The sequence below is a fragment of the Ascaphus truei genome, chromosome 1, assembly GCF_040206685.1.
Source record: "Ascaphus truei isolate aAscTru1 chromosome 1, aAscTru1.hap1, whole genome shotgun sequence".
Taxonomy (NCBI): Eukaryota; Metazoa; Chordata; class Amphibia; order Anura; family Ascaphidae; genus Ascaphus; species Ascaphus truei.
Genome location: NC_134483.1, coordinates 14,071,929 through 14,086,101, shown reverse-complemented (window position 1 = coordinate 14,086,101; position 14,173 = coordinate 14,071,929). Strand labels below are relative to the sequence as shown.

At 43.4% G+C, this 14,173-nt stretch overlaps 1 protein-coding gene across 4 annotated transcripts in view; it reads left to right on the top strand.

Annotated features, from left to right (window-relative positions):
• DNAI1 (dynein axonemal intermediate chain 1) overlaps positions 1-14,173 on the top strand; it is a 371,426-nt gene that overhangs the window by 84,936 nt on the left and 272,317 nt on the right. For all 4 annotated transcript variants that reach the window (XM_075582503.1, XM_075582479.1, XM_075582488.1 and 1 more), the window contains exons 6-9: positions 1,162-1,288; positions 3,585-3,661; positions 5,922-6,047; positions 6,174-6,233. In XM_075582503.1, coding sequence (XP_075438618.1) covers positions 1,162-1,288; positions 3,585-3,661; positions 5,922-6,047; positions 6,174-6,233 — 390 coding nt within the window. The remainder of the gene's footprint in view (positions 1-1,161; positions 1,289-3,584; positions 3,662-5,921; positions 6,048-6,173; positions 6,234-14,173) is intronic.

The window sequence follows — 14,173 nt, the reverse complement described above, 5'->3', positions numbered from 1 at the left end:
ATATACATACAAGCATTCATACACAAATCACTGCTGGTAGGAACTTAATTTAAAAAATGTTCTGTAATTATTAGTAAGTGATATTTTGGGTTTTAATAAAAATCCAACTGCAGTATGTCCAAGAAGATTAAAATCCCTCGTCCCGGAAAGCAACAATAAGGAGATAAAACTACAATTTTAGGAAAATCTTATCAAAATTAGACCTACTGTAAAGTATCAAATATTTGCCTAGGTTTGTGATTATCCTTTCAATACAGGGGATTATCTGGCACTTAATGTTTGGATGGATCTTTCTGCTTTCCCTCTGGCATTTAAATGCTCAAGCAGGAATATTCCAAGCTATGGTTGTAACTGCCGGAAGATGCTTCCTCAGAGTGGCTGTTTTTTCATGCCTTAAATGTGTCGTTTGTAAACTTTCAGTATCGAATAATCATGAGCACCACTCAGCGTCTCGTTTCCACTCTCTCATTACACTAAGTTTGGTCATTTTCATTCCTGCAGAAAAGGTACAATTAGGGTTTGGGTGTAACATTTTGTGTTTCAATATGAAATCTATTGAATCCTTAACAGCAAGGGGGCATAGTTTTATTTCTATTTATTTATAAAAAATGTTTTACCAGGAAGTTTACCATTGAGAGTTACCTCTCGTTTTCAAGTATGTCCTGGGCACAGTTATAACAATATGTGGTTACATTAAAAGAACAGAGGTTACACAGTCAATTCACAGAGATTTCATGGAGAGATAGAGTTGGAAAATTGGGTATAAAAGGGCCGGTGAGTTTCAGAGTGAAATAGAGAAGCTTTAACATCAGCGAACATCAGCGAACAGCAGCAAATGGCTCACAACCTTTGGCTGCCCTTCGGCTGTGCCAAAGGCTGTCTGCCTTTGGGGCGACGCAGATGTACACTGAAGGGGTTCAGAGTGAATGCAGCTGCGAATACAAAGTTCTTTGTTCTCTTGGCTCATTAACATTCCAGTGGGCGAGGTTGACATTCCACAAAGTACAAGCCTATGTTAACTCTTAGCACGCTGGTCCTGTGCAGAGGACCCAACACTGTGTGCATAGTGCACACAACACAGCGTTATGTTATGTTATTAGCTCACTCTTCCTATTGCTCTTTTTTACAAAGCGTGAGTTCTCTGTCTTCCTTTATGTGTAGGAACGAGCGTACAAGCCAATAAGCGTGGTGGACCAGCTGGCCGTTCATTTTTGTCTGGAAGGGAACATGTTGCACAAAGATTCAGATGAAGCTCGCCGACAAAGAGCAAGGATGGGGGTGGTGGAAGGTAGGCCTCTGGTTGTATTAATGTAGGTTTGTCTCTCTAGTGCTCGCTAAAATACCTTTCTACATATATCAAAGAGGCATCCCAGGGGGCAGAATATTAAATAAATATTTATATATAAATTATAGTGGAAGCAGGGGGTCTCCGGGGCTGAACCCCATTAATTTCAGCTCCCTGTTTCCGGAGATACTTACATGGGAATTAGGTGCCGGTAGCAGTTCTCCTCGGCAAGCAGGGTTCACAATATGTCTGCTGTTCCGATATTTCCCAGCCTGCGGGCCAATAGGAAGCCATGACGTCATTAGCACAGCTTCCTATTGATCCATACAGGGAGCTTCAAACCTGAAAGGCCAGCTGTCTGAGCCAGAGCAGCTACCGGCACCTACTTCAGAGGTATGTATGTCTGGAAATAGGGGGTCCCAGTAGCTGAAATTAATGAGGTTCAGCTCCAGAGACCCCTGCTCAATTCTATAAATTATAAAAATTGCTGTTGACGATTGCCCTTTAAGTGAACATATTTGTTGGATGATGTATTGGTGTAGTGCATAGGTTATGAAGTGAATAGGTTGCCCATACAAGTCCTGCTATATCCATGAGACTATTATCTTGGGCACCCGATATCACCCTGCTATTCAGTTCTTTTTAATTAGATAAATTATGTACAGTTTTAACTAACTTGTCTCCCCTATTCACTGTGAATAATTTTAGACAGAAATATCACCCTCCAGAGATGGAAAATAGTATAAATATGTATGCACTTGTTTAATATTGTTATGATACATAGTGTTTCACTATAACAGTATGGATGTATAGACATAATTAAATGTTGAGCTCCCCGTGCATGTTCTGTTTAAACCTCTATATTCAAACACGTAATTTCTGATCCATTAAAGACCAGAAATTCTGCTTCCCCTGTTTGCTCTTGGGAAGGGTTTGTGGCATTGTCTGATAATAGTATATGGGAACTGCACATTTAACATTCAAAGCATGATCATTTCGTATATTTGCTTCTAAGAAAATGTCACGCAAAAGGCTGGATGTTTTATGGGTCATTGACCCAGATCCCTACATTTTCATACTATTTCTTGTCTGAGGAAAATTCATAACATGTTGGTACTTTAAAACAGCATTTTTATAATGGATTCATCTTCCACATATTTTTACATATTCATTAATAAGAAGACACGATGGTGTACAGTATGCCCACTACCACTTTGATGGGAACATCTGGAGAAAATGGCTGTCTGATTTAATTTAGAAAGATATAGCATTATTGATTTATAGGGTAATTGGATAAACACCAAAGCTGCCGTAAAGACCATTTTCAGCCGCAAATTCCCATTCACGTCTAATGGGATTATCAACTAAAAACAGAATGAACAGTTCATTGTATATAGAATAAGGCCCTTTGTTTACGCCTCATGTGGAAAGTATGGGTTCAGTGACTTGGTTTACACTTGTTATTTGTAAAATGGGGTGTTTGTGGTTTTGTTTTTTTGTTTTGGTAATGAGTTTAGTCAGTAGGCATTTAGCAACACAGATGGTCATATTTTAGAAAGAAACCTTTTGCAATCTGAAAGCTGTTTTTATACCCCTCTCCTGACTCCACTGGCTACCCATCCAACAACATCCCCTCCTAAACTCCTTACACTGGTCTACAAATCTCTCCATGGTCTGTCGTCGTCCCCCCCTCCTTACCTTTCAGCACTCCTCTCTCGCTATACCTCTTTCCCGTCCTCTTCGCTCCCTGACTGTCATAACCCTCACTGCCTCCCCCCAGCCCCCTGTGCCTCCTCTCGATTCCGATCATTTGCCTTACTCGTCCCCCTCCACTGGAACAACCTCCCACACCACATCCAATCTGCCCCCTTCCTGACTATCTTCAGAAGCCAAATGAAAATGCATCTCTTCTCTATCACAGTCTATGACCCCTGTTAACCTCCTTCTATCGCATCCCCTCCCTCACCCCACGCTCCCCAATGCCCATGATGAGATACAGAACAAAAATCAGGATCGCGTTGCACAGGGAGATTTGCATAACATGGTTTCAAGGGAAGCTGCTATACCTTGTTAACTACCAAATGTAGCCCGTAAATGAATTCATATATTTAAATTCAAATAACCTTAACGAAATGCACAATTTTATATGATACATTGGCCAATATTGTCATAAGGATATCCCAATTACTGTGCCATCCAGGATCTGCATATTTAGTGGCAAAAGGCAATAAACGTAAAGTGTGTTTTGAATAATGAATGAAGTCTCAACAGCTTTCTTCCTTCTTTCTGCTTCACTCAGAGCCCACACCAACTGAAACGTCCGTAGCAGAACCCGGGGACAAGGATGCAGAAACAGAAGCGGAAGCAGAATCCCCAGTAAGGAACCGGGGGTATAAGAATCGTTATCTCGGGAGAAGGGGATACCTTCCGTGCTTAGCACTATAACAACCACTTTTAGGCCGTGATTATACCAAAATCGGCCGGCGACGCCGCACGGCTCAAAAACAAATTGCTGCAATCAAATTAAGGTAACCATACCTTGTGCGCCACCTGGAACTGCAGGGCGGCCGACTGGAGAGCAGACATGAGATTTTGTTTTGAGCAGGTGACGGTTGCGTCACGTGAGCGGTTCAGCCAATGAGGGCGAACTGCTCACGGCCACGCCTCCGCGTCGCCTCTGCTTGTCTAATGCCTGCAGTGCAACATGCTGCTTGGTGGCGTCACAAGGATGACGTCACCGGATTGCGCTGCCGCCCAGTCGGAGCTGGTATAATCGAGGCCTTGGGCTTTACAATCAACAAACATAATAATAATTTAAGGAGAGCTCTTTTATTCAAAGTTTCAGATTGTGAAATTATTCATCTGTGAATGTAATAGACTTGGATTATTGTGAACGAGGTCTGATTAGGGCATGAGCTGGACTGCTGCAAAGCAAGGCTTGGATAAGACCAGGTTTTTGCATGTTGGCGACCACAACACCTTGTTCACACCAGTAGTCGTGGCATAGAAAGTTCACATTGTTAACCTGAATCTGACAATGTGAATTGGATGTGGCGTGAAGAAATAACTTGCAATTGGAGAACAAAAATGATTTTGAATCCTATGGCGGGCATTTTCATTAGGTTTAAAGGTGCAATCATGGTAGCTTCCAAACATCAACAGTTTATAAACAATCCAATTGGCATTTCTTAAACGAATGTAGCCATGTTTAAAGCAAATACTTGGCTGGGTTTGTTTCTTTGGAAATGTACTTTCTTCAAAGCCTCTGAATTGGAGAAGTGGTGTTCTCACTCCAGTATTTCCTCTACCCTTATCTCACCCTGTCCTTATCACAGAGCCAATAAAGAAAAGGGGTGAGGGGGGCTTTGCCTGTGCGCACACTGTGATGTTGCATAAAAGGGTGTTGCCAGAAGCTTTCAAACCTCTCCCAAGTCTCGATTTACCATGGTAACAAACTAACTTTGCAAAATGACTTTGCAAATATTTCTGTCAGGTTTTATTGAAGAAGGTGGCAGTTGCCTGCATTTATCTCATTAAATATTTCACTGCCATTAGTACACTTTGGTCCTAGGAGGGACTGCCCCATTAAACACGATATATATCCAGGGCTGCTGTCAGGAGGAGAGAGGCGGGACAAGTGTCCCGGTGGCTCTGAGGGCCTGGATGGTGCTTGTAGTTCAGGCCCAACTTCCGCATCAAGCCACCAGGGCCTTGTTGTGCCGTGGGGGCCTCAGCTACCCTCAGCAGCGGGGGCCCTCTCTAGCCAGGTGCATTTGGCCAGCCAAAGCCGGAAGTTGGGCTCAACTGGAAGTCGGGCCCAACTTTGGAATCCGTCCGCTGGGCCCGAGCTCTCATCCACCGTGGGACCCTTCCCGGTAAAATTCATAGAGTGGGGATGAGAGAAATACAGTGGGGAAGTGAGGGGGAACATGAGAGATGAGGGAAGAGAGAGCTGAATGAGGGAGGAGAGGGGAGAGTATAAGAGAAAGAGGGGGGACTTGCAGGGCTGCTGACAGGGGTGGGGGCCCAGGTGGAAACTTGAGTCCTAGGCCCAGGGTAAGCTGTCGGCGGCCCTGCATATACCCAAATGTTACCATGAGAAACAGAATCGTCTCTCTTGATCATATTATTTTAGGCAGCACACAAAGTGTATTGCTTTATTCATAACATACTTCATTGCTGTATGCTGTGCTGGGTTTTTTTAAAACTTTTTTTACTCACCGTAATGTATTTGTGTCACTCTACTGCTAAAATTATAACAAAAATGAGAGATAAAGCCTGTAAACAACCTTTATCAGGAAGATCAAACTGAATAAAGGAGTATTGGTTTCCCAGAGTTCAGTTTTGCAATTACTGCTGTAGACCACTTACATTTATTGTGATTTGTGGCACAATACATTATCTTAACCCTTAAAAAAATCTAAAGAGGCTCAAATGTAAAAATTAAAGGGTATCAGCGTAGTGATTGATGGACATGGAGGCCAGTTTCCTAATAGACTATATTTAGGATGTAATGTTATGGACAGACTTTCGCAAAACGATGCAACAGAGTCAGTATTGAAATGCCACTCAAATTCTTTGGAAGATGAGCATGGTGAGCAATTTATATTCGTTTCATACATAACTGTGTTTCTAGGTTGCAGATGAGGAAGGAGCAGGAGGAGAAGAAGAAGCAATTGCAAGACACAAAAAGGAACAGAAACTGACCAACCAGTTTAACTTCAGTGAGAGAGCATCACAGTCGTTCAACAACCCCGTGAGGGTACGTTCAGGTCTTCATTGTACTGGGAGTAAAGCCATCTCGGCATGTGGAGGCCGTGTTAGCCTGTTGTCCCAGAGCGGGAGCCAGACTCGCCACCAGTTTATCATGTTGTTATTTGTGTTTCAGGAACGGGCATCTCAAACAGAGCCTCCTCCAAGAGCAACTTTCTCAGCCACCGCTAACCAGGTAAAGTAAAAGAACCACGTCCTAAAACAGAATATCAGAATCCCCTAGTAAGCTGTATACTTTAGCTATCAATGTCTCAAACATTAGCAAGGGGGAAGAATCAACTCTCTGACAAGCAACATTATACCTGCGGGATAAAACCCTTGGCAGTGGGTATGTGTGCTGAATGTTATAACTTAATTGCAAGCAAGCTTTGTATAAGAGTAGCTGCTGAGTAGCCATTACTATTGTTTTAAAAATGAGCTAAGTCGCCTACTATACCATCCGGAGCATAGCAAATGCCAGAGAAACATACACAGTTCTCATTTCAAGCTGAACAGAGACTTGGGGCCTCATGCAGAGAGCAGCGCTGGAAATAATTGGAGATGTTAATAAATTGAACTTTTATTGGTGTGATTTTATCTCCATATGCAGAAAGGTCCGAAAACTGCATTTAAAATCCTGTCTGCATATGGAGAGTTGCAACCGGCGAGATGTGCGCTGGTGAAACATGTTTGAAAAAAAGCGCGTTTTTTTTTTTTGTATTTTCCCTCTCGCTCCAGCTTCCTGCCAACTTTTTTTGGCGGAGGTAATTGTAGAATTTCTCTCCATGTTATTGGCGCGAACAGCCACTAGATGGCGATCGCGCCTTTCTGAATAGGGACATTTTTACAACTGGAGAGATTTAGGTTCTCGCCAGTCGTGCAGCGAGTTTCAAAAAAAAATGGCGCTTTTTTTAAAACTCGCCAGTACCTGCCTTTCTACAGCCATTTTTCTCCAAAAAATGCCGCTATTCACCTTACCGCTGCTCTCTGCATAGGCCCCTAGCTATCTGTTTCTAATACAGCAACCCAATCTGTCACAAGATGGATACAAGGGTGTGAGCTATACAGTATATCTTGAGGCAGACAGTTAAAGGAATACATTGCACTTTGTGAATACTTATTACTTTAGGTTAGCACTTAGTCTAAAAATGTGTTTAACAAAAGCAGGCAAAAAAAAAGATGTATGTGCAAGGGAGTGGGAGGTGGGGGTATAAGAGAGGGAGGAGGGAGAGGTGAGGGTGTAAGTGAGGGAGGAGGGAGAGGTGGGGGTGTAAGAGAGGGAGAGGTGGGGGTGTAAGAGAGGAAGGAGGGAGAGGTGGGGAAGAGTGAGAGACAGAGGGGTAGAGAAATATATGAAAGGAGAGGATGAGAGGGGGAGTGTGAGAGGTGGGGATGTAAGAGAGAAAGGTCACTGATTGGGTGTGAGTGTCTCTAAGGGGGAAGGGTCACTGAGGGAGTGTGTCATTGAAGGAGGGTAGGTGTCACTATAATTTGGGGTTTTGGGGGTGCAGTCTCACTCACTGGAAGGTGGAATTATTGATCGGGTTAAAGAGGGCACCATTATCCATTGAGTCAGTTTTAAGTCTGCAATAGAAATGATGACTCGAGAGGACCTATAAAAGGTAGGTTAGAAGAAGCACACAAAAGACTAGGATAGAGTCCAAACAACTTCTATTTGTATTCAATACATCAGAGCCAGTGAGCACAGTGACGTATCAGAACCAGTCTGAAGAAAGGACTGTTGTTCCTGATACGTCACTGTGCTCACTGGCTCTGATGTATTGAATACAAATAGAAGTTGTTTGGACTCTATCCTAGTCTTTTGTGTGCTTCTTCTAACCTACCTTTTATACCAATTCTTGGATCCAGCATTGAGACGCGAGGATCAGCAGAAGGTGAGCACCAAAAGGTAATACTCTTTCATTTGTATTATCAGCAGTGGTGTGCCGCTTATACCCACCTTTTCACTAGGACTCGAGACAACGTGCGTGTGTGCGTGTGTGTGTGTGTGTGTGTGTTCAAAAGCATATGTTATATTCCCAAACTAGAGCACAATATGAAGTTCAATCATAACATGAAAAAGGAGGAAATTATGGATTAGTGACTGATAATTTTGATTATCCAATACCAATACCTTTTTTTTATCAGTAGAGGAAACATTCTATTATTTTTATGTAATCCAAAATAGTGTTGGAGCTGAGATTTGGTAGTTAACAAGACAGAGGTGTAATTCCTCGAGCCATGATTAACTTCTGTACTCCTGGGAACCGTAACTGGCACGTACAAAAACTCAACTCATCTCATCAGATCACTACTAACATCACCAGTTCATTCCTTTGGCCATATTAATGATTATATATGTGATTGTAATGGAGATACAGACATGGTATGAGTTCTGAATCTCCGGTATGGTTCGTAGGGGAAGCTGAGTTTGGCTCAGTAACTCTTATTTCTGTGACATGTCATTTTTTCCGGTTTCTTGTACTGGTCTTGCAAACTGTACATTGTACTCTGGCATTTGTTTATATAATCCGAATAATCAGAATATGAATATATGAAAATAGCAGTTGTTGTATTCAGCACAGAATTTGCTGATCATTAGGATGCTTGGAACACAAACAATATACGGTTTTGCTAGTGTAACACAGTTTCCCCCCTCTCTGGAAGATGTTGCTACTGGTTACTGCTGTTGTGGTGTGGTCATACCTGTGAGGGTGCAGGAGAGCTTAGTGGTCCGCGATGGTGTCGGGAACAGGACAGGCTTTTGGTGAATTCAGACTTCGCTCATGGTATCAGCACCTCCAGCTTCAGTGGGATCCAGGATTCCCAGAGACAGTCCCCACCAATGCAGACTTCTTTCACACCCCTGCCCAAGAGACTGAAGACTCAGGCAGGGGTATATAAAACAAAGGGCTTTATTGGGAGTCACTGCAGATGGTATACAGCGGATACAGATAGTGACAGAGGGTCCCAGGCCTCGGGATGGTGCTGGGCTCTCTGTAGTCTTGAGGCCTCTGATCTCTCCTGGCTCAGTCAGCCCAGGAGGGACTGACTGGCCTGGATCACTCCCAGCTGGGAGGAGCAGAGAGCAGAACACAAGAGGGGTGATCAACCACTGACTATAATTTGGACTTCCTCTCTGAGACTCCAGAAGGGAAGGGCACAAGGTCTGTACCATGATTGGCTGTACACAGAACCTTGTGGCACCACCTCTTCTGTCACTCATAGAGTCAGCATGGGTGGGGAGTGTCAATGCCCCCTAGGACAGCCTGTCACAGCCTGTAACTACTAGGAACTTACATGACAGGAGACAGATAGGCAGGCTGGACTAGCCAGGCTACACTAGAATAATTCAGTGACATAGCAGTAAATGGTTTAAGCAGAAGTTGTAGCAGAATCAGCCAAAAATAGATCATGTTGATAGCCCCGGCCCAATGCAACCTTCAGACCAAGCACTTGTAACCCAGGTGGTGAAGAATGGAGCAGTCGCAGAATCACCAAGTGAAACAACATATGTCATACACTGGTGTATCGTTGCTTGCCTATCAGAGATGGGAGCCTAAGTATCAACACACAGAAACTCGTTTTGACGCACTGCACCAAACTGATTGCTCCAGTTACTTTAAATAAGGAACATATTTTTAAGTAAAAAAGTTATCGTCACCTCAGACCTGGCAGATTTTTTACGTAGATTGGGATGCACAGAAGAGCACAATGTGATCATTTGGTTATAAACGGTGCATCGTGTAACTCCTCTAACTCCTCCTCCTCCTTTTGACACTCCCCAAAAAACAAACTGACGCACACGGGGGCAAAACTGGAGCAAAGTGCTTGATACATTGACTCTAAAAGACGCACCACAGAAACGGATGCAATGTGCGTATATTTCGGTCCACATTGGTTTAGGTTTTAGGACATACTGGTGTTTAGAGTGCAGTGGGGGTTTCTTCTCCATAAATTTATTACACAGATACCCCGACTGTAAGAATCCATTCATAGCTTCTGCTCTTTAAGCCCCAGATCCACATAGGTCCATTAGTGACTTAACGAGGCGCCTCGTTAAGCATGAACGTACCTCATTTTGATAACGACCTGTTATTAGCATCGATTTAACGGACTGCTCTGGATCTGGGCCCCAGTGCTTTTCACTACAATGAGTTGTGGATGTTGTGCTATATAACACCTGTTGGTCCAAATGTCTTTTAATGTACATTTGGTGGACACCTCCATGTAAAATGTAGCCATCTGTATCTGAATAGCTGAAAGCATTGTAGCCCATGTGTGTCCCCCCCACTCCCACTCCCCCCCTATGGGAGATTTTGATGCTACATGGAGTGTGGTGGTGCATACCTTCTGGCTCACGGTAGATCTGAGTCTCCCGCATGATTGTAGGGGATGTCAGAACAGGCTTCTGGAGCATAACTGATTCGTACTCACGGTGACAGCGCCTCCATCTCTTGCAGACCCCAGGTCTGAGGGGTGAAATCCCTGTAGGAGAACTTCTTTACTCTTCTCCCTAATAGATTTCAGTTTCAGGCAAGAAGGTATGGTAAACAACTGGAACACTTTATTAGCACACTTCAATGGTACAGCAACAGCAGAGCGTAGGGCCTTCACCCTCAGGATGTCCCTGGACCTTCACTCCCAGCCAAAGGCACCATAAGCAGTCCTAGCTCTTCCCTTACTCCCTGGTGGAGTAAGGGGAATAGTATCCCTCCACTCCCCTAAGGCTGAGTCCCCAGTCAGCTCTGTGGCACGCGCGCCCGGCGGGGAGTGGCGCGTGCATAGCGCTACACTGCGGTCTGAGGGGAGAGAGAACGTTTGCGCCGGGAGGGGGCGTGGCGGTAGGTTTGACGTCCCGCAGCTGGTTCGCCTTCATTGGCTGAACCGCCGGTGGGGGCGTGGCCACGCCTCCGTCGCAAATGCCAATCTCAATTTCCCCTGCCTGCCTGAAAACCTGTCGCGCACCGCTGGGGAAAGGTGCGCGACAAGGTAGGAACTGGGACCGAAGGAACTTGGGGGGCCGGGCTTGATCGCACAGCGCACGCCTCGGCATGCGCTGTAGTAGTTAGTGGGACCGCAGCCTAAGGGAGGGCCACAGATTGGCAGAGCCCTACACAATTGTTATGGGTAGACCAGCCTCTCTCAAGGTAGAGGCAGAACTGACTAAATCAGGAAGTGCAGCTCATTAAGTACAGGCAAAGCAGGAACCACCCCTGTGCCCCTGATTGGACACAAGGCCTGGTTGCACCACCTTCTCTGTGACTCACTGAGGCTGCTAGAAGTGGGGAAAAACCCATGATTACTCGTGGCAAGCCTGCTTTTACTAGGGCTTTCTTGCCTGGAGGATAGCAGACTGGTAGCCCAAAACCAGCCAGGGCTACAGCATATTTACTGTTCATTTATAACTTTCTTGCATTTTCGTTTGAACTGTTTATTTCTTAATTGAACATTGCCTTGAAAATGTTATATATGTAAAAAAAACACATTGAAAATGTGGGTCTGAATTAATATTATAACATACTACAGCACAAAGACTTCTTGTATTAGAAATGGTAGAATCAAAAATGTTTGATCAGACACAAAAAAGTACTGTAACAAGAAGCTCTGGAAGGCACTGTCACAAAACAGGACCTTTTGTTCCCAGGAGTTTAAGTAAGTAAGAGATTAGCACCCCCCTAAATATAGGAAGAGCTGGGACAAGGTCTGATAATGTGTGTTCCTAATACGGAGGCCATTAGCATTTATAGCAACGGAAGAATTTCCTACGCCTTGCAAAACTCAACACTTGTATGAAAAAGAGCAAAAGGTGGAGTGACTATACCGTCCAATCTCATTCAGTAGATCTTTATATACAAACACAACCAAAACTATCCCTCTGTCACTATAGATGTACAGTATATCAATGTTCTGTATAGCGTAGATAACTCCCAGTACAATAATAGACTGATGATCTTATTTATGATGACTGAAAAACAATGGTATGGATCTTTATTTTGTTTGGGGGATAAAGACAGAAGTAGTATTAAAGCAACACACAATAATATGCTACATTTGCTTAGTTTGTCGTTGTGAGTTTGCGGTACAGTTCTTGGATTCCCTCTTGCCAGTCAGATTGTTGAGGAGGTTGATTTCTGGTATTCTGTATTTTTATCCCCTCAAAATCCGGCATTGAAATTGTTAATGCAATGCTTAATTATCCACGGGATAATCAATCTCCACTACAGATGTAACCCAGGCTTATTGTCGCCATATAACTTTACAGGAGACAATTTGCCACTTCTTTTTCTATATTCAGTCTGTACTTACATAGTGCATATAAATGTGACCGTATAATATAAAAGATGTTTTACAACATTCTTGAAAATGAAGTACGGCTTTTATTTACACGGTATACTTGCTGGCATGTTTTGTGCCTCCGCATAACGTTAATAGTACAGGAACCAAGACTTTGGAATCACTGGGATACTGCTCATCCAAACAAACTATTAATCATTTCCACGGCAACAACCAATACAGTATGTGTGTATACAGTATATACAGATGCAGCCATGAGTATTAGAACACTTGTACCTGGGAAATTCTGGGAGATTCTGGGGCAGTCTCACAGTAAATGCCTCAACATTTCTGTGAGATCCTTAATGGCCCATCGGATTAACACAGCGGGGGTCCCGGCAGTCCCATTCAGTTTGATTCAGTTTGAATGGGACTGCAGGGACCCCTGCTGTGTTAATCCGATGGGCCATTAAGAATCTCACAGACATGTTGAGGCATTTACTGTGAGACTGCCCCAGAATTTCCAAGGCAAGAGTTCTAATACTTGTGGCTGTATATGTATGTATACTGTATATATATATATATATATATATATATATATATATATATATATATATATATATATATATATATATATATATACATACATACAGAGCCACCAATGTACGCAGCCCTTTGTAGAGAGATATGATACATGCAAAGTTACACAAGTGTGTTAAACAGGAAGATAAACAAAAGGAATGAGGGAGTCCCTGCCCTACAGAGCTTAAAATCTAATTGAGTAATGGGAGATTTATAGAACCCAATGGGAGAGAAAATAACTAAACTCTATGGCCTCTATTCAGTCTGCTGTATAGCCATTTTCATTTAAATAAGGTTTAAATATTCCCATGCAAGGGGAAGACTGCATCATAGCACATTTGAACAGCTGCCTAAAATACACACACAACCCCACAATAATTAGTAAAGATGCAGAAGGTATAAATAAAGGGATCCTAAATTAAACCCATTAATTTAAAAAAACATTTTGAATATTTAAAATAATGGAGTAAATATTAGTTAACTACAAGTAATATAGACGTTTAATGACCGGTATTAAAATATTTGGAGAACAGACTTCAGCTGTAGCCAGCCTCCTGGTTTCTATTGCTAGCAAAACATATCCGGGTATAACTCCAATGTCACTTTCCTTTGGGATTTAATGGCAGGAATGGTTCAGCATATTGCAGCATATCCCACCATAGGGAACAGAGGCCTGCTACATCCGTATCTACTGTACGTGTATACTGAACTTGTCATCTAACTGAAATAGATTAATCTAACAGTATGCACAACAAATTGTCTCCTTTGGCTAATATTACAGTTTGAGTGTATTAATAGTAAAAGGAAACAAAGCGCAAAAAACTCATAGTGTAGTATGCCAATAAATGTATTGTATAAAAAAGGTAAGGGATGCACGTACACAATCAATAGTATTAAAAGCAGTGGGTTTATAAACCGTAATTGGCCAGGGTGGAACCACACTCTACCTCTCCACGGTCCAAATCCGCCCCATGGTGGAAGGATAGCTGGGGCGTCCCCTTTAGGTGGAGGCAATCGTCCGTGATAGTCGTGTAAGCATCCCTCTCTGTATTCGGACCTCCACCGGGGCTGCACGTGAGTCCTCGGAGGGAGATTCCTTTGCTTGTTTGCTCTCCGAGGGACGGAGCCCCTGCACCGAGCAGGGGAACCCCCAGTCTGTCGGCACGCCTCCAGTGACGCGCCACGGGTGACGTCAGGACCTCCGAACCGGCAAATTCAAAGATGCAATATTCACAAAGATGGATGAGACTATAATAAGTCTGTGACTAGTTAGCACAG